Source organism: Bombyx mandarina, chromosome A1, assembly GCF_030267445.1.
Source record: "Bombyx mandarina strain Sakado chromosome A1, ASM3026744v2".
Classification (NCBI taxonomy): Eukaryota; Metazoa; Arthropoda; class Insecta; order Lepidoptera; family Bombycidae; genus Bombyx; species Bombyx mandarina.
In genome coordinates this window covers 209,512-230,262 of record NC_143234.1, presented here as the reverse complement: position 1 = coordinate 230,262, position 20,751 = coordinate 209,512, and the positions used below count along the sequence as shown (strand labels likewise).

Below are 20,751 nucleotides of genomic sequence, written 5' to 3'. Positions count from 1 at the left end.
ACCTTTCTTGAAGAAATATTTTTGTCGGTGTAGAAAATATGCTTTCCTTTACCTCACTAGTATCTGCAGAAGAGTCTGACACATTGAAATACGACTAGAGGGACAGTTGTAGATGGCTAGTTGTAGTAGATAGCTTCATCTTCTAATTGTTAACTGAACAAACCATTACCAAGTAAAATGTCCTATTCAGACAGATATAAAATAAAAGTACAATACAGTAGCTTTTAGTGGCTACCCCAGACGATTTTAATTCTCGTAATGTGCAATGGAATTCTAATACCTTCTTCATAACTAATGCAAACGACTGTAATTGTTTAAGGAGTCTGTCGCGACACAATGTGCCAACCGTGACATTAATCGCTTGGGATATTTAATATGCGGATTTTAATATTACATTTGACCTCAAAAAAAAAGCTATTATATTTAGCGTCATTTTGTAGTAGTCATTTTTTATGGTCATAAATGAACCATAGACAGAAGATAGAGCGTCGGCTGGCTGCCTTTACAATTGAATACGAAATTTCTATTGTTTTGGATTTTAAATAGTATCTATCTTAAGATTATATTGTTAATTTAATTTTAGTTCTAAGCACGGGTCCTGGAGGTCATAGAGCAGTAGTAAGCTTTCTGTCGGCAGCCTCGCGTGCGTCGACTACCCTTTGCACTTGCGGGCGAAGTAGCTTTGAGCCTGAAAACAAAAATAAAAATCAGAGTTACTTTCGTATTAATATCATTATATTGTCTGACTATAACTGTTGCTAACAGTCTTGCAACATCTGAGTTAAATAAACAAAGTCTATTGTGGTCTAAATGAAATCTGTTAATCTGTGAAAACGATATCAGAATCCGTGAAGTAGTTCCAAAGATGTACGCCTACAAATCAACCGACAGGCAAACAGAAAAAAATATTATGGTTTATCTTCTTATTATTCTTTTTTAGTCCAGCCGTTCTATTTATATTACTTTTCTTCAATGAAGAGCACACAACGACGTCAACTTTCTTAGTATTGGTTTTTGAAATCATCTATTCATTTGCTAGAATAGTAAAATGTATGATAGCTTTAATGATATATCTGTTTACAATTTTGGTAGTCCTTAGAATTACTTTTGTATTGCTCTTAAATCTTAATTTCTAATCTCTAAGCAGTAGGTATATTCTCGTAGTAAAATCTACGCTGCGTCAGATGCATTTTATAGGCATTCTATTTTCGCGTGGTCTGATATCATCGGTTTGACCAAGGAATGTACTATAAGACTAACTCCTTGCCAACAATCTTACTATATGTTGTTCATTTATATGCCAAATGCTTGCACCGTTCTTTGATAGTTTTACGAGCGCCATTTTTGTTTTTTTTTTCGCGCGCTAACAGTCAGACAACATGGCTGCCCGTTTGCTTCCGGAGAATGTGGGTAGTTGATTGATATTACGATATTTCTTTAATCTATATATTATTAATGCTATTAATCTATACTTCTATACTAATAATAAATCTACAGTGGTTTTTACGGATGTTCCGTTATAACTACTAAACCATGCATCCGATTGACTTGAAACTTGGTATCCGTGTAGAAAATACATGTACTTAATGGATAGGCTAATATGAGTGTTGGACTCCCTACACCAGTTGCAGGGGCGTTAATGATTAGAATCTTTGTGGGGGTGATAAATAATAATGTTAATTTTAAATGCCCAGCGAAGCGGACGGCTACAGCTAGTCTTTTATATAATGTTACACAATATGTGTTACAGGTTACAAATATTTTCAATGACTTTTTCAAAATCTTTGTGTTCCTTTAACAGGTTATTCGGTGATTCTAGAAACTAAAGTGGAGCTTTATGTGTGTCAGTGGACATTTCCTTGTTGATGATGAGTCATTTTCTCTTAATAAACATACTTTTATCTAATATCATAGATACTTTTTCGGCTAAAATATAAAAAAGTTTACGAAAATAGCCCATTGATTGAAATGTTATGCATGACCTGAGATGAATCGCACTCACAAAAAAAACACTGCTATTTTATGAATCCAAAGCCTTTCGACCTTAGACAGTTAAAATAAGCTAAGTAAAAATATACAGAGCCGACAATAAGATACTCCAATGTACATTACCATTCTGCGGACATCTCTCCGAGTGTTGCCAACCTAAAAAACTACTTTGTTATTGTTTGTAAAACTGACCGCGGGCAACAACCTCGACCTTACGCAAAAATTGGCAACACCGTGACCGAAGTCAGGAGTGGCACGTGGCCCAGTGTCCTGCCAACGGTAGTTGCTGGCAGTCAACACTGGTGGCAATGCCAAGTGTCGGGGTTTCCTTATGTCTGGTATTTCGCTTTCTAGTTAGGAAAGTTTTGGTAGGCTAATCGTGTATGGTTTTTATTTTGTTAAGGCGATGAATATCTCTGAATAGGCAGCATTTGGAGGCTACTTCGGTTGTCAAATAGGCTGTATATTCTATCTTCCGTGAAATAAGTAATCATACTGAACTGTAGGAAACGATCATCTTTATTATTGTCATTAGATTTTCACGATTAAGGACTATATCGCCTAACACTAAGTAATGTGTGGATGCATTTTACATGAAGTATATTTTGTTCTGGTCTACATGAGTAAGCCGATGAAACTTTTTAAATCCTAAAGGTCTTCATCTATGTCTCCAGTGGGAACCTTGTTCCAATTATTTTAAAATGGGTTTCCTTCATAGTTCCCCGTGCCGAAAATGAAAATTTATGTAGTAAAGAAAGCAAGCACTTTAATTCAAATCTATCTAATCTTAATATTCAAATCTTAAAATTCACACATTCACAGAAGGGTAGACACCCCGTGAAGCTTGGCAAGTCCACGCACAGTCTGCGAGTCACGCCAACTTGATGTTTTGTCTGGGAAAATGTTTACTGTTGGCCGAATCTAATGTTGATCAAATGGTTCGGCTGGCGGCTTTTCGAAATAATTTTATTCGTAGATACGACTTTGGTTTATGGCTGAAAACTTCGGATCCCTTAAACAGAATTAAAGTTTGTCGTTAAATACGATTTTATTATCCTGATTTCTGTTTTTTACCGCTGTTTTCGGAGAGGTTATTGTCTAAAGGTGAAACACGTCGATCGAACATACTGCAAACTAAATATAAGCTGTTTGAAACAAAACTAAGCTACAAAGATAGTTTCAAATTCAAACCTTGAGAAAAGTCCTATAAGCCACAAATTTAAGAATTCAATTCGTCGGAAACTTGTACAAAAGAGTCGTAGACAAATAAGCGCTGCTAAATCTAAGCAGGCTTATACCTAGTCAGGTCATAAGTATTGTCACACAGTAAAAACTTTTCTTTTAGAATGCTGGCCACAAAAAAGTTTATTGAATTCGAATTTCGAATTGTTCATGAAAATAAAAATGTATACTTTTAGAATTTTACTCATTTTTAAATATGGAGTGGACGCTTAAAGAAGACCGTGTTGCAGTTATTGCGTTGCATCGTTGCGGTTACGCGCCAATTCAAATTTTTAACATGCTGAAAATTTTTAATATAACCAAAAGATTCGTTTATCGTACCATCAAATGATACAATGAAGACTCTAGTGTAGATGACAGGTCAAGAAATGGTCGCCCTCGGTCTGTTAGGACTCCAGCAGTGATAAAAGCTGTGAAAGCGCGAATTCAAAGAAATCCCAAACGTAAGCAGAAACTGTTGGCCCTTCAGACGGGGTTAATCAGAACCACGGTGAAAAGGGCGTTAAATGAAGACTTAGGGCTTCGGGCATATCGAAGAAAAACAGGACATCGTTTGAATGCTCGTCTAATGGACCTGAGACTGAAGAGATGCCGCGCTTTGTTGAAGCGGTACGCGGGAAAAAAAAAATCGGGAAATTCTTTTTTCGGATGAAAAAAATTTTACCGTAGAAGAGAGCTACAACAAACAAAATGATAAGGTGTACGCACACAGTAGTGAAGAAGCGAGCAACCGTATTCCGCGTGTCCAACGAGGTCATTTTCCATCCTCGCTCATGGTATGGTTGGGAGTTTCTTATTGGGGCTTAACAGAGGTACATTTTTGTGAGAAAGGTGTAAAAACGAATGCAGTTGTGTATCAAAATACAGTCCTGACGAACCTTGTGGAACCTGTTTCTCATACCATGTTCAATAACAGGCACTGGGTATTCCAACAAGATTCGGCGCCAGCTCATAGAGCGAAGAGCACACAAGACTGGCTGGCGGTGCGTGAAATCGACTTCATCCGGCACGAAGACTGGCCGTCCTCCAGTCCAGATTTGAATCCGTTAGATTACAAGATATGGCAACACTTGGAGGAAAAGGCGTGCTCAAAGCCTCATCCCAATTTGGAGTCACTCAAGACATCCTTGATTAAGGCAGCCGCCGATATTGACATGGACCTCGTTCGTGCTGCGATAGACGACTGGCCGCGCAGATTGAAGGCCTGTATTCAAAATCACGGAGGTCATTTTGAATAAACTTTAGTGTCATAAGAATCTATGTTTTGTTAAGTTCATTTTGGTATATGAATGGTTACATAATGAATAAACTTGTTTCAATTATTTTACATTAAACATGTGACAGAATTTATGACCTGACTAGGTACAAACAAAATTATACAAACCTGCTTCAATTGCTAAAGCCACAAGCAAACTCTTGGGTGTTAGGCGTACCCATATTTAGAGAACTCGACGAATACTTTCATATGCAGAGATATGGCATGTGCTCTCGTTATTTATTGGTGGCGCATTGTGCCGAAATGCAAGGGGATTCAAAAGCACGCAGCGCAAGCGATTTTAGGTCAAAAACAGAATTCATGTGGCGTTATGAATGTTGCAGGCGGAAGTGCCTTCCTATTGTTCTGTTTGATCTTGCCGCATTCAAGATTTTTGCGCAGACCTTATTTGTAGTTTGGCTGCAGTCTTTAATTGTGATTTTATTGAGGACAAGGACATAAGAGAGAGACATGCTTCCAGAAAAGTGGGCGGCTATGTGTCAGCTTCCACCCGCGCCGTTATAATATTGCTAAAAAGACGCTATTTTACAGCAACTGTGTATCATTATTTATCGCGAGCAGACTATGTACATAGTATTTTATTATAAATTACTGATAGTAAGGTATTATACGCGTTTATACCGCTACCCTGTCTATTTCTGCCACAAAGTAGTCCTATGTGCCGAACTAAGGTTGAGACAGCAGTCACACTTTACAATTGGGACTCATGTCTTAAAGTAGGTGGTGGCATTAAAATTGCGATGTCTATGGACTTCTAAGTCTGCACAAAGAAGATATTTAAAAGACAGTTGATTGTAATACCTAGCGAATATAATAAATATCTCTGTAGATCAAATTACCAATGACATGCCACGGAAAGGTCTCTCATAAATTTCTACTAAAGAAGGTCACACCGATACGAAAGTTAGTAAAAGAACATGGAATTCCAAAGCTTATCGTCAAATAAATCATGTATTTGCATATTTTACATTGTGATTCAATACGCATTACAATACAATATTGTTCGATGTGATTGTATTTAGAATAAGGTGGGTTCTTTTTTGAACCAAGTCTCTGCATTGAAACGTCACGTCAAAGTCAGATTGCCTAAAGATAGATTGTGTAGATCTGTCGAGACGCTCCCTTAATCTTTCTTTTTTCTTTTTTATTGCTTAGATTGGTGGACGAGCTCACGGCTCACCTGGGGTTAAGGGGTTACCGGAACCCATAGACATCTACAACGTAAATGCCGCTACCCACCGTGATACATGAGATGTAAAGGTCTCAGTTTTAACGGTACAACGGCTGCCCCACATTTCAAACCGAAACGCATTACTGCTTCACGGCAGAAATAGGCAGGGTGGTGGTACCTACCCCTGCCGACTTACAAGACTCATTTATCACTACATTATACACAAATGACGCATTAGCAGTGATCCTAATAAGGTGGAATAAAGACTATCTTTCATGCATGAACTTTTTTCGTCTTTGTTCACCCATTTTTAATATAATATATGAAGGTTTTGTGTAGTTGGTTTTCCAAATAAAAAAATAATAAAAAAGTGATTCCTAATATAAGATGGACACGTGCCACTGTTCAGAATAGATATTGTAGACAACATGTAAGGTGTGTTTACGAGTGTGTAGCTCGCGACATTAGCAATATATTTACGATAGATCAGCCATGGTTTGAACAGACTATAATACAACATAGAGAGGATGCAATTTGCTTGCAATAAGTTTTTTGCTTGATTCTGATTTATTGCGCAAATGGTTTATGATGGCTCTTACACAGCCATACTGCCGTATTTATAAGTTTAAAATATTAGTTAATGTTGTTTTAAAATTGAAACAACAATGTCAAAATTTGACTTTAATTTTGTTCATTTTATTTTAATTGCGGAAAAATATATGAACAAAATTAAAGTCAATGTGAACTATTTGGAGAGGAGATACGGTTTGCTCCATGATGTGGTGGACTATTTTGGGCAATACTTAAAAATCAATATCGAAATTATTCAGGTTTTAACTGTTTAACAATATATTATTCTTAACTGATGATTATCCAAATTGAGGTTTACGTTTCCTTCTCTTACTACGCCTTTCCAATTCTAGTCTTTCGTATTATCTTTTCTGTTCTCAAACATCGACACCTTACGATTAGAAAACTTTCATCGTTCAATATCACTGTTATAGTAATTATTTCACAATATCTCGATAGCCTGTAGCTTTGTAGGTGTTTACACCAATTTATTCATTGAAACAAGTGCTTAATTCACTGACAACTTCCATACGCTTACGAAGGAATCATATTAGATAAGTTATTATGTTGGAAAATATTAGAATTTCAACTGCGTCGACATTTACATCGCAGTACGTATGTACTTTGGACTATATGATTGAGATGTTCTTTTTTAAGCGAATTTTCTAGACAGCCTCCAGTGGTAGGAAGCGATCTGGTTTTGCTCCTGATCTCCGTGACGGTGACTATTTATGTTCAAGTGGACCATATACTCATCCGTGTCGGCATTAACATCCAACTGTTACGCGCTATATATAATATAATAAATATAATAAAATTTTACCGAAGTACAAATTAGAAATTGTATTCAACACTTAGAACATTTAAAACACTTCACAAATACTTTTTCCGCTTCTCTCCAGGTGATCCATTCGCTGTTTCGCTTCGAGTAGTTCCGACTACCACATCCCTAGAATTATCGAGAATATTCTACACATTTCGAGTATTGTGTTTCCGATATCTGACAATAGATGGCGTTGTACTTCCCAAGCGTTCTAGGTGCTACTAGATCCTCCGATATTCGTTCGACTATTCGGCGATAGATGGCGTTACTTTTACCGGCGTAACACAATGAATCCTGTACCGGAAGCTTATACAAGATAACGAAACCAGGACTCCGAATGTCGCAAACATCTTTAACAAGGAAACGGACATAAACCCAGATTCGAACGTAGCGTAGTCAGTGTAACCACTAGGCCGGTCAGGCGAATATAAATATAATCTAATTATTTTGTGATTAGAACAAAATTACAACCGGACATACCTTCGATATATTTTTCAGTAAAGGCCGAGTGATTCATTCGTCCGCCATCATTTGCACGAGATAAAGACTTTGTTTATATCTTTCGATAATATTTAGATTTAAACACTTAGTTGGGATATCTGGCTACTATTCGATTGGGGAAATGTAGTTTTTATTTATTGTTTCGTTTGCGTTTGGATTTCGAACGCAGGTAGTTGCAGCGTTTGTATTGCGTTTTCAGTTTGTTGCGGGCAAATATTGTTTTTTTTTAGCAGAGCACTCTGCATCTTGTTTGTGTTAAGTGTTTAACGGATCTCAGATAATTCTGCGCCTTACCTTGAGACGGTTGAATTGTAGTAGAAATAGTTTTCTTCCGCGCTCGCGGGTCGCGTGTAACTAACTTATTGAGCAGGTAGCAGATTGCGAGTATGAAGACAACTAAAGTGGCGGATGAAAGGCGATTGCGTGCAGCAGAGATGCGAATGTTGCGATGGATGTGTGGAGTAATGAGAATGGATAGAATACGGAATGGTTATGTTAGAGGAAGTCTGAAAGTGGCACTTGTGACAGAGAAGCTGAGAAGTGCGCGTTTGGGATGGTATGGACATGTGATGAGACGAAATGAAAATGAGGTTGGTAAGAGAATGTTAACTATGAATGTGGAAGGATATAGAGGAAGAAGTAGACCTAAGAAGAAATGGATGGATTGCGTGAAAGACGATATGGGTAAGAGGGGAGTGAGCGAAGAAATGGTATATGATAGAAAAGTATGGAAGGAGAAAACATGTTGCGCCGACCCCAGGTGACTGGGAGAAGGGCAGGATAATGATGATGATATGATGTTGCGAGTTTGATGAACCGGTATTTATGTTTTCATATCTGTTTAATGAAGAGTAAATAAATAAAGGCTTCTTCATGAATTCGTTTGACTGCGACAGTTAAAAAGGTATATTCAAATACTGAGGTATATATTGTTGACATATTGGCTTCACAAACAGAATAATTTTAAAGATAGATTTTTTCAACTAGAGCCCCACGTTGGGCGCCACTTAGCTATATTTCATGTTATACGGCTATATACGGAAGGTCAGTGGTAGAAAACAATTCTAGCAGTTCTAAGTACAGTTGTATAATGGTTTGATTGTTCACAGGACGAGTTCCATCCGTTCATAGAGGCCCTAATGCCTTTCGTTAAATCGTTTTCGTACACGTGGTTCAATTTACAAGCGGCGAAACGGAAATATTACAAAAAACACGAGAAACGGATGAGTCTTGAGGAGGAGCGGCATACTAAATATGAATTACAGGTAAGACAAACATAGTTGCACTCTCCTAACTCTTAACAAGTGTAATTGAGTCGATGGCTGAGTCCAACAGTGGGCGCCTTTCTTTCCAACATCGAAATCATTTATTTATGTATACTAAAATAGAGTTCATTAAATGTTTTTACATAATCGCTGTTTCTGAAAACGCCACAGAGCTAATTAGAACCTAATAAGATTTATAGTTTTTATTTACATTGAGACAGGTTGAAATAGTCCCGATTACATTGGTATAACACTCATATTACAACACTAGCTTTTGCCCACGACGCCGTCCGCGTGGAATAGTTACTTTGGCATAACGCTAAATTTTACCTCCCACTTCATTTACGTATAAAGTGAAAATATTTTGCAATTCTAGAATGTTAAGGAACTATTTAAACCCCTATTTTGAGACATTTTTTATTGATACTCCACTTGCATTGGTCTTACCGTGATGTTATATAACCTTCCTCAATAAATGAGCTATCTAGCACTGAGAGAATTTTTCAAATCGGACCAGTAGTTGCTGAGATTAGCGCGTTCAAACAAACAAACTCTTCAGCTTTATAATACAGGGTGGCCCATAAGTCCTTTGATATGAAAAAAAATTATTAAAATAAAACTAATTACATTATGAATTAAATTTTTATTTACATAAAAAGCTTAAAAAACGGGAATTATTTTTTGAAAATAACATCTCCTAAATGTAATCCGTTGCGATCACGGCACTCTTGCAAACGACGTCTAAAATTGTCGATGACTGCGCGGCACGTCACTGCTGAAATGCTTGTCATTTCTCTGCGGATGTTTTCTTTTAGGGCCTCAATTGACCGCGGGTTTGTGTCGTATACTTTAGCCTTAAGGTAGCCCCACAAAAAAAAATCCATCGGGGTCAGATCTGGACTACGTGGAGGCCAGGAAATGTCTCCTCTCTTAGAGATAACTTTGCCAGGAAAAAGTTGACGGATAACGGGCATAGCAGTGTTAGAGGTGTGAGAAGTGGCCCCATCCTGTTGAAACCACGTCCTGGCATTAAAGCCTGAAAAGTTTTGCAATTCTGGTATGAAATACTCTTCGATCATAGCCACATATCGCTTACGAGTTGACTGTGTCGGATTTTCGCGAATAGACTGTGTCACTGTGTCTATGTTTTGTTCCGTACGTGACGTCTTTGGGCGACCCAACCGCGGTTTATCTAACGTCGAACCGGTCTCCTCGAACTTAGCAACCCAGTTCTTAATCGTTTGAAGAGTTGGAGTGTCGTCAAAGTTGTGTAAACCTTTGTGTTCTCGAAATTTACGCCGCGCAACGGTTGCCGAATTGTCGTTTTTATAAAACTCGCGCACACAAAACGCACAGTCCGCTCCGGTAAAACGCTCCATCGCGACTAAATTCCCAGAAACCGAAGTTACTCCCCACGCTTCCCCTGCACCGCTCACGCGCGCCCTGTTCGTTTTATTCAAATTTTACTTTTCAAAGGACTTATGGGCCACCCTGTATTAGTATACATTTAAAGCAAAACGAGTATACTATATAAACGAGCTTAATGAGTATACCCAAGGACCCAATAAATTAATATCAACTTCCAAACAGCAGCTCTTCTGATTTCGGAGGCAATGCAAAAAATGTTAATGAAAACTAATTGTAATTTTGCCATCATGTTTCAAGATGAGCGATAGCATTGAAATTGCGATTAATGAGCTACTAACCAGTCAACATCAGGAGAGTCGTCCTCTCGTTTTCCTCATCTACGGCAACAAAGTAACAGAGAAGTTTTATTATCAGAAACCAGAAGATTTTCACCTTTTTTCAGTTGGCTATTTTTTAATCGTTGTCTCAAATATCTTACCGAAGTACTGGTACATTGAAATTGCTTTTTTACTTTTACAGATAAGAGTTCTTTAACTAAGCCTGTGCCTAAAATTCAGTTTGTATAAAAGGTATAAAGGCCTGCATTATGAAGACAACCTCATGGCTTGTCAGGTGATATGTGGTCACCGGAGCCCGCGGTGGCGTAAAAGTCGTTGTAACCTCAAGGATAAGACGTCTGGTGCATACGTATCTTTTTAAGTACCGGTATTCGAATCCCGCAGGCGGGTACCAATTTTTCTAACGAAATACGTACTTGACGAATTTTCACGATTGACTTCCACGGTGAAGGAATACTTCGTATAATAAAAATCAAACCTGTAAAATTATAATTTGCGTAATTACTGGTGGTAGGACGTCTTGTGAGTCCGCACGGGTAGGTACCACCACCCTGCCTATTTCTGCCGTGAAGCAGTAATGCGTTTAGATTTGAAAGGTGGGGCAGCTGTTGTAACTAAACTGAGCTTATAGAACTTAGATCTCAAGGTGGGTGGCGCATTTGCGTTGTAGATGTCCATAGGCTCCAGTAACCACTTAACACCAGGTGGGCTGTGAGCTCGTCCACCCATCTAAGTAATACATATCTCTAGGTGATTGGCGGCATTTACGTTGTAGATGTCTATGACCCATACCCATAGACCGGTAACACCAAGTGGATTGTGAGCTCATCCACCTATGTATGGAATAAAAAAAAAATAAGGCCTGTTAAGACAAGAAGTAGAAGTCTGTATTGGACCATGTAACCGCTACCGCATCTTTTTTTTTTATTGCTTAGATGGATGGACGACCTCACAGCCCACCTGGTGTTAAGTGGTTACTGGAGCCCATAGACATCTACAACGTAAATGCGCCACCTATCTCGAGATATAAGTTCTAAGGTCTCAGTATAGTTACATCTTCCACTACCGGAACGTCTGACTACTTTGTGATTGCAACGGGTGTGACGGTGGTGCGTAATCGGGTCTACTTTTAGCATTGCTAGTAAATTTGGTCGTAGTTGGGAGGGTCATAACAATGAATTGACATTGTTCATGACTTGTGGCAAAATGCATTAAAATATTAGATAGGAAGGGCTGTCAATTTAACAAAAAAAAATTTTTTTTGAGCTCATAGTGCATTAATTTACTATTTTAATAAATTGAATTTCCAGAATGAAAAAGCAGAAGTTAAACAAAAATGGGCATCCCGGTTACTGGGCAAGCTTCGGAAGGACATCACCCAAGACTGCAGAGAGGACTTCGTGCTCAGCATCACGGGCAAGAGGCCGGCGGTCTGTGTCCTCTCCAACCCGGACCAGAAGGGCAAGATGCGGAGGATAGACTGCTTGAGGCAGGCCGATAAGGTCCTTAAGAATTATTTCACGAATATCTTCAGCTTATGGACTGTGGATTTTATCGGACTGTAAAAGTGACCCTTTTTTAAATCGCGGCTACTTTGTGTGTATAGCCTTCGAAAACAGCTGAGCATACGGCCCATCGATGAAGAATCATAATTGCTCTTGGACAGTTGCAATATCAGGCACAGTCAGGATGCTTCTTATCTGTGTTGATTTATTTTAAACCTCGCTTAAAATAAATCAACAGGGCAGGTCAGAGGCTCAGGAAAAAGATCAGATAGATGATATAGGTCATATAGGTGAGATAGATGTCGCATCTCGAGGTGGGTGGTTTTATTTATATTGTACCATTTAAGAGTCCGCCACCGCCTAAATAATCCCGCGAGCTATCCAAGAGATTAACTAACAGAGATGTACAGGCATATTATTAAAACATTCGTATTGTGGTTTTGAAAATTGAGCCAAAAATCTTTATACCGAAATCACTGAGGGGACATTTCAATTTTTATTTATTCGCTCGTATATTGTGAATTCTATAAATGTTTGTAGCCTCACAGAGATCTTTACTATGACGCTCAGAGCACACATGTTTGTGTTCCCAAATAGAATCCGAGTATAAATGGATCCAAGCTATTCAGATGTCGAGTGCGTTTGTAATATTCCTTTTGTATTGACTACGATACAGCTAAAGGAAGTTAAGATTTTTGTTTAAAAATACAGCAGGTCCGTGTGCTCGGGTCATTTATTCCCTCGAAGCTCTTAAGCTAAATCGTTGTAGTTTGGCCAATATCTCAGTGCATCGCAATGTAATGGTCTTAGTTCATTTTTTAATAATAATAATAATAATAATAACATCTTAAGAAACTTTCGTTATCCAGCTGGGTTAAGGGCCTAATACAGAAAGCAGTTATCCTCGATACTGCACGCATTGTGAGGAGGTTTCTCACTCTGGAGTCCTAACCACTGGTGGCTTGTGTCGTAGACACCGCCATCAGCGGCAATCTATTTTTATATAGTGTTTTTAAAAAAAAATGTATTTTTAATATCTTTTCTAAAAAATATTATGTAATTAATAAGATTTTAAATAAATATAATAATAATAATAATTTCTTTATTTACTACATAAAGTCTTAAATCATGACCTAGAATACTATTTACATATTTAACAGATGGCATCAACAATATAAAATTAAGCAATGATCCTCACACTAGGCATAGCCTGTATCGTGAGGACCAAAATGCGATTTACTATGTATATAATTGACCTCAAAACGACATCACTATTATTAATAATTATTATGCTCAAAAACATGTGTTACAAGATTTAACATAAAAATATCGCGTATGGTGTACATGTGAGAGAACACCTCGAGAAGTGTAGGTGAAGTCTTAAAATTATTTTGTTCTTTGTGTACTTCGCAACGATTCTATCCTTTTAGGCACGACTTTAGCAGTGGAAGGCATAGGACGGCAGCATATCTCGTACAGCACGTTCCAAGACTTATTAGTGAAAGTATTGTTTTTTTCACAACCCACCTGGAGTTAAGTGGTTACCGGAGCCCATAGACATCTACAACGTAAATGCCGCTACCCACCTTGAGACATGAGTTCTAAGGTCTCAGTATAGTTACAACGGTTGCTCCACCCTTCAAACCGAAACGCATTACTGCTTCACGGCAGAAATAAGCAGGGTGTTGTGACTACTGTCATCATCATCTAACGTTCTGTAGCAAAATAAAAAAAGAAAATTGATTCTAATTAAATCATCCATCATCTATATTCCAGGTGTGGAGACTAGATCTGGTCATGGTGATACTCTTCAAAGCCATACCCTTGGAGAGCACGGACGGAGAGCGACTAGAGAAGCACCCTGAGTGTACGCAGCCAGGTCTCTGCGTGAACCCGTACCACATCAACGTCTCTGTCCGCGAGCTGGACCTCTACCTCGCAAACTTCATCAACAGCTATGGTAATGGGAGCGACGGTCTTCCAGGTCTTTCGCTCAGTACTTGTATTTTCTATTAGCTAAAGTGTTTGGGTGCTGTTGACTAATCGATTCGAAGGTCTGGACTTGCAATGAGAACTTTGATAATTAACACGATGAGTGTTCTTAAGAATTATGTACTTGTAAAAGCATTTTAGTAAGAGTTCCTTTCTAAGTCTCAATGAATAGAATAATGGCGGTTGTACTTAAACCATAAACGAACTGATATTGTGTAAAACCGTCAGTCCACAGCGCTCATTCATGGTCAGTTTGTTGTAGTTGCTTTATATTTGAGTGGTAGAATATCAAATTCTTACAATCTTAATGCGCCATCACATGCATACCTAGCTTGTAATCTATTGCTTCAAATCACCGAATTTCTAGTCCTGTCTGTATTTTTATTCGTTTAAACATCACGCCAAATTTCGACTTCTGGCTTCAAAACCCGACGACCACAGTTTAAAAGTTATTTTAATAGTACCTATTTAATCTGGCCACTATGACGAGCGCTAAAGATAAACTTGGATACGCCCAGTAATTTTTATTTTCAGTTTCTTTCAAGCGACAATTAGTCGGAATTGACAATGGCACGGGCTATGATCTATTTATAACAGACAGTTGATTTGATTTTGTTAGCTAAGAAGTATAGCTTAGTTAAAATCTAGAAGACAAACCACCGCCTATTAAAGCTAGAATATCCTCTTAGGCTACTAGCGAACAAAAAAAAACATGTTAATATTTCATAATAGCAGCTCAAGGTTTTAAACATTGAGTGTACACAGAAAAGAAAATAGCTTTATCAATAATCTTTAAAACCTTGGTAATAGAAGAAGAGAATTAATTTTGAGTTAGTTATTCAGTTAGTAATTTTATATTAATTGTTATTGTCAAATAAATAAGATTTCTCCGTTTGTCCTGGGAAGACAGAGATGTGAAATTAGTGTAAGAAGTCATTTCATTACTTCAGCACAAGAACTCCACACCATATCTCCTTACTGAGTGTGGTCGCCTGGTGTATGGAATGGTCTGGTACCATCAAACTATAATTCTGTTTCCTATCATTTCAATAATTGCCTATTAAAATATTAAATGGCTATAAAACTCATACATTAGCTGTCAACTACAATTCTAGAATGACTTTTTGGTCTTATTTGGCACTCGTTCAAATGTCCCTTAGTGCAGCGATGACACAGTAAATAATACATTTAATAGTCACAGCCAAAGCGGTGCGGTCACATGCTTTCGGAGATATTCAAAATAAATTTGAATCCATTGTGAATCATTGTAGAAATATAGCTCAAGTAATGGTTGATTCTCAACATGTTCATTGATCATTTATTGATTATCTTTTCGAGAAAATAGAGAAGTCACAATGCGGTATATTGTACAGTAATTAGTCGTAACACTATATTTTACCAAATAAATATGTTTCGGTAAAGATTATACACAGTTCAGACAGACGTCGTCTCATTGCTCTCTATGGGTAGATCCGCACGGGTAGGTACCACCGCCCTGCCTGTTTCTGCCGTGAAGCAGTAATGCGTTTCGGTTTGAAGGGTGGGGCAGCTAATATAACTTTAATTGAGACCATAGAACTTATACCTCAAGGTAGGTTTCGCATTTACGTTGTAGATATCTATGGACTCCAGTAACCACTTAACAACAGGTGGGCTGTGAACTCGTCCACCCATCTAAGCAATAAATAAATAAATATTATTTTAATAATTTAATGTACACATTTATACATGCCCAATATAGGTAATTTTGGTCAAATCCTTTCTAAAGCAGTTTTTTTACATAAAAATAGTGCCAATGTATTATGTGTACCTATCTATAGTGTATAGCACATTATCTTGGCTAAAAAAATAATTTAAATCGTTAAATATTGGTGCAGCCCAAATGAATATTTGTTTAAACCATTGGCATGTTATCTATCGCATTACGCCAGAGATATTCACTGAAATGTTAACAACATACCCCCTTATCGTGGCCCCCGCTAATGACATAACCGACCCAGGGGACGAGGCAACGTAAAGCTGCCATTGCCCTAAATATATCTTATCGGATCTCCTGGATCCGCTCTCGGTGCTTTTAGGTTCTTCAAGCACCGGTCACTGCCCTTGTCGAATACGACGAAGAGTTCGTCGTGCAATCTAAGACTAATATATAATTCTCGCCGAATATTCTCAGTGGGTCTTGATTCGGATCCGGTGGTAGATTCAGCGAAGCACTCCTCTTGTTAGGGCTAGTGTTAGCATCTCTAGGTCGAGCCCGTGAGCTTACCTAATAGTGCGAGCGTAAGTGGAACGCCCCTTAGAAGCGAACAATTAGGTAGGAAAAAAGGATTACAACAGCTGCGTACAATCAAGCGAACAAACGATATGTAGGAACAAAAAAACAAAACCTGCAAACACTAATTTCTAATATTTTTTTTATAATATGTAGTTACTTTGCCATAACGCTAAATTTTACCCTCACTTCATTTATGTAGAAAATGAAAATATTTTTAGGTAATAGAATGTTAAGGAGCTATTTAAAAACCTATTTTGAAACATTCTTTATTGGTGCTCCACTTGTATTGGTCTTACCGTGATGTTATATATAGCCTAGAGCCTTCCTCAATAAATGGGCTATCTAACTCTGAAATATTTTTTCAAATCGGAACAGTAGTGCCTGTGATTAGCGCATTCAAACAAACAAACTCTTCAACTTTATAATATTTATAATAATAATATTAATAATAAATAATAATAATAAATATTTACTAACAATCACGCCACGTTAACTAGTCCCGTGCTAAGTTCGTAAAGAACTTGTGTTACAGGTACCAGATAACGGAAATAAATGTAAGATTTTTATTATACACATACATATATTTAATATACATCCATAACCCTGGAAAAGACATTTTATATTTATCATACAAAATATCTTCCCTTGGCGGGATTCGAACCCGCGACCCCCTTGTGTAGTGACCATGTCACTTACCACTACACCAGACGGCCGTTAAATATTAATTGGTATAGATTTAACACAAAAACACCTGTAGAAATTTATACTAAAATGGGAATCGTATTTAAAATAATATATAACTGAAGTGAATATTTCTTCTAGTCTAGAATGGTCCCTGTGAGAATCGGTAACTGATAAAGAAATGTTTTGAAATTCAACTTGAGTGGATCTTCTTTGTTCTATGTTGTGGATTATCGCTTGAACGTTTCTATCACTTTATATCCAAAGGCTTTAACTTTTGTTTAAGCTCGTAGATATAGAACAAAAAAATTAGTTTTGTATGCTAACGTAGGGTATTTAGAAATCTATTGTATCTATCGGATGTGTTTCAGATATCCTAAGTGGGTCCATCTCTCCTCATCCACCTAGAGACAAAGAGAACGAACACGAGGCTAAGAACAAAGGTAACAGCTGCAATTTACCGTGCACTGTATTGTGTCGTATGTTTCCCGTTGTGACAATCGATTATATACCTTGTCGTATGAGGTGTGAGATTATAAATTATGTTGTATTATAGTTTAGGGTTATGCCTTTGTTAGGTCCAGTAGACCTTTGAACTTTTTTCTTGCAATAGCACTAAAGATTAGATTTTGTGTTCCAATGTATCAATGCAAATAATACAATATAAACCATTATGTAACTGAGATGGTTTGTTTACAATTTCCTTATTTTTGGTTTTCAATAAGATCCTTTGTATACAAAGAAAGCACCACGTTTCCTCGAATAAATAGTCGAACATTGCTATCCTACTTGTGTTGTCGAACGCCAAAACTAAGAAATATCTTCACACAATGTAGACTATATGATTATTTGTCCGGCACTACCGAAGTCTATGGCCGGCGGTGACAGCTCCTCATAAGTTGGCCTGTAGGCTTGTTTACCAACTGGCTATAAAAGGTTCTGATATCCCACACCCCTTCCTCTGACATTACAACAGTAGAAAGCTATATTATCGATTGTTGCAGCATCGATTGGTGTTGTTTTGTGAAAATTCTGGTCATTCAAAAACAATTTAGAGTTGCACTCACTCTCTCGAGCTTCCATTGAGAATTCAAATAAGAATGTTACGTTTATTTGGTCTGTGTTCATTCTCTTTAACTCAGTATTTGTTTTGTCAATGCTTTACTAACATTATAAAAGGCAGTTTTAGTGTTGCAGGCCCAGGCCACAGGTGGGCTGTGGCTTGTCCTGTTTCATAGGCTTAAAACTTATTCTGAAACAAATTACAATTTACATGCAATTAATTTTTTTGGGTTTAATTAGAGCATAAACAGACCAGCTAGCCTGAGACCACGACAGAGTCCGAAGCGTCAAACTGATCCGAAATGTAAAAATGTAGAGTGAAGCATTGATATAAATAACCCTGTAAATATGTCACAGGTGTGTGGTATCGAGGTGTAAAAATGTTTAATAGCTCTTTGCTTACCTGTAAACGAGACGTGGAATACCATAATAAAAGTCTTCAATTACGCTCAGGTCTTGGTAATTGATTTAAAGGTATAATGTTTTCAATAACTGTGTGTTTTCATTATCATTTTTATACCGATATGATGAATCGGACAATATTGAGTGTAAGATTGTTTTTTTCTAATTTCGTATACTGTGATAGATTCCAGTGATTCTGTCTCGGGTGAAACCTCAAATATTGTAACTAAAACGATTTTGCATTCCTCGGTATCAGCGTTTGATCAACTGATAGAATTTTTTGTAGACTCGTTTTTTACTTAATCTTTTTTGTCTACGACTTTTATCTACTAAATTTGTCCAGAGAGGGAAGACAGAAATATGTTTAGAAAGTTTTATGAACGAAATACGGTTATTCTATAACTTTCTACTGTCAATACTCGAGAAGATTGAGCATTCGTGAACATACACTTAATTATGTTAGTAAAATCCACTAATCTACTGATTGGTAAAGGATTTAAACAAAAACATAATATGAGATGCTCTACCGTCAACTTTATGGCGAAGCTTATACGAAATTATTTACGATATTAAAGTTGGTCAGTTTTGCGAAGTATACACATGGATAAGGTAAGTTTCTGTGTACCCTCTCTGTAGTTTAAACGTAAGTACTCCACCTCCATAGTTTGTTTGCAGAGAGACATTAGTATTGCTTGATATTGAAACTGCTAATTCGCAGGTTATAGTCACAATCCATACAATGGTGTTATTTGCAACGACATAATACTAGCGACGGGTGTCTTCTCTTCTAAGGAACTATGGAAGTTGTCTAAAGGTACGTTGCATTCGTTGTTTAACTCACAACTTGGGTTTTAACTAACTTTTGTTTACATGGATGATGTCTTTGTAAGCGCAATCACCAACGCAACTTTTCGATTAGTGTGATTTTCATTTTGATGTTTTGTATGTTGCTTTTTAATAATAAAATTCAAACTTATTTAAATCAAAACTATTTACGATCTTGTAAACCCGTGTGACTCTACTGTACTGCCATCATTGAAACTGCCTCTCTGTTGGACAGATAGGTTCTAATGAAATTACAACTTTGACATTAATTGCTTTAATATTGACATGTCAATGCCTTCTGGGAGCCTCATAGCCTTGTGAACTCATGAAATTCTGCGTCCGTGTAATATCAGTTATTTTGCAAAAAAATCTTATAATAATATAGTTTCGTGAGATGTTTCTTACTAAGTGGCAATATTTTCGATCTATAAGCAATTTATGATAGAAAGCTTCATCATAGAGAGACTTCCAATCCAATCTAATGCTATTTCTAAATAAAGTTCATTTAAAATTTATAATGGTATTACTTCTGGTCAATCACTAGAATACCCTCTTTCTTCGTCTCCAGCGTCAATCCTGCAAGAGACCGGTTCTGAATCACCTGGTGGTTCCGGTGGTGGTATCAAGTTGGAATCGGGATATTACTGCGGGTACAATAGTCCAGCACCACCCACCTTCGATCCTCCGGCGGAGAGGTCCACTCCGTCGACCATGCTTGTCGGGCAGTGCTTTAGTGAGTATTTTTTTATATTATTTATTTGACGAATATACATATATTCCACTTGATGTAAAAGTTCATTTATGGTGTAATTAAAATGTGGTCCCAAGACCTGAGATGACGAGTACTGATAGTTAACATCAAAAGTAATGATTGATCATCTTAGGTTGAAGTGGCAAACTCGCAGACGACGTAAATAGGGATCCGTGTAAAGTATAAAATATCTTATCTATATAACTTATCTTCAATCTGAATCAAAATACTTCAGGTTGGAGAAGGTTTGCCTTGTAAAAAAACGGAATAGAAACTGGTACTATGGTAGTTAAATAAACCTACTTATGAAAAAGTAAAATGGGCAGTTATTCGTATCACCACAATAGTTGTCTGCAGGCAACAATTATGCCACACCGTCCTTTTCTCATTTTCGCTCTGAATGTTAAGTGAGTCTATTAAAGTTTAGTCTTATCTTAGAATTGTCCTGGTTCTCCAGCCTAGGCTACGGAAAGATGATAGAAGAGTATTAGGTGAAGCTTTCTACTGCACAGCTTAATTTACTTCTAAGATGCTAATAAATAGAGTTCATAGAGACCATCAACGGAAAGGCATTTTAGCTTCGGCGCAGAGAGCGTCTGAATTTGGTTATCGACCCGCCAAGCTTACTGAGCCTTTACGATGCAGGATTTTGGTCTCTGGAGACCGCCTAACATTTCAGCAGACGACCTCGGCTTGCCTGCTATTACAAACTCTC

The 20,751-nt window shown here is 37.4% G+C and overlaps 1 protein-coding gene across 11 annotated transcripts in view; it reads left to right on the top strand.

The window, feature by feature from the left end:
• NfI (Nuclear factor I) overlaps window positions 1-20,751 on the top strand; it is a 70,164-nt gene that overhangs the window by 36,708 nt on the left and 12,705 nt on the right. For 3 of the 11 annotated variants that reach the window (XM_089739353.1, XM_089739358.1, XM_089739359.1), the window contains exons 2-7: window positions 8,682-8,837; window positions 11,854-12,045; window positions 13,825-14,032; window positions 17,368-17,439; window positions 19,179-19,274; window positions 19,830-20,018. In XM_089739353.1, the coding sequence (XP_089595479.1) occupies window positions 8,682-8,837; window positions 11,854-12,045; window positions 13,825-14,032; window positions 17,368-17,439; window positions 19,179-19,274; window positions 19,830-20,018 (913 nt within the window). The remainder of the gene's footprint in view (window positions 1-8,681; window positions 8,838-11,853; window positions 12,046-13,824; window positions 14,033-17,367; window positions 17,440-19,178; window positions 19,275-19,829; window positions 20,019-20,751) is intronic. The other 8 variants (XM_089739356.1, XM_089739354.1, XM_089739355.1 and 5 more) reach the window with 8 other exon arrangements.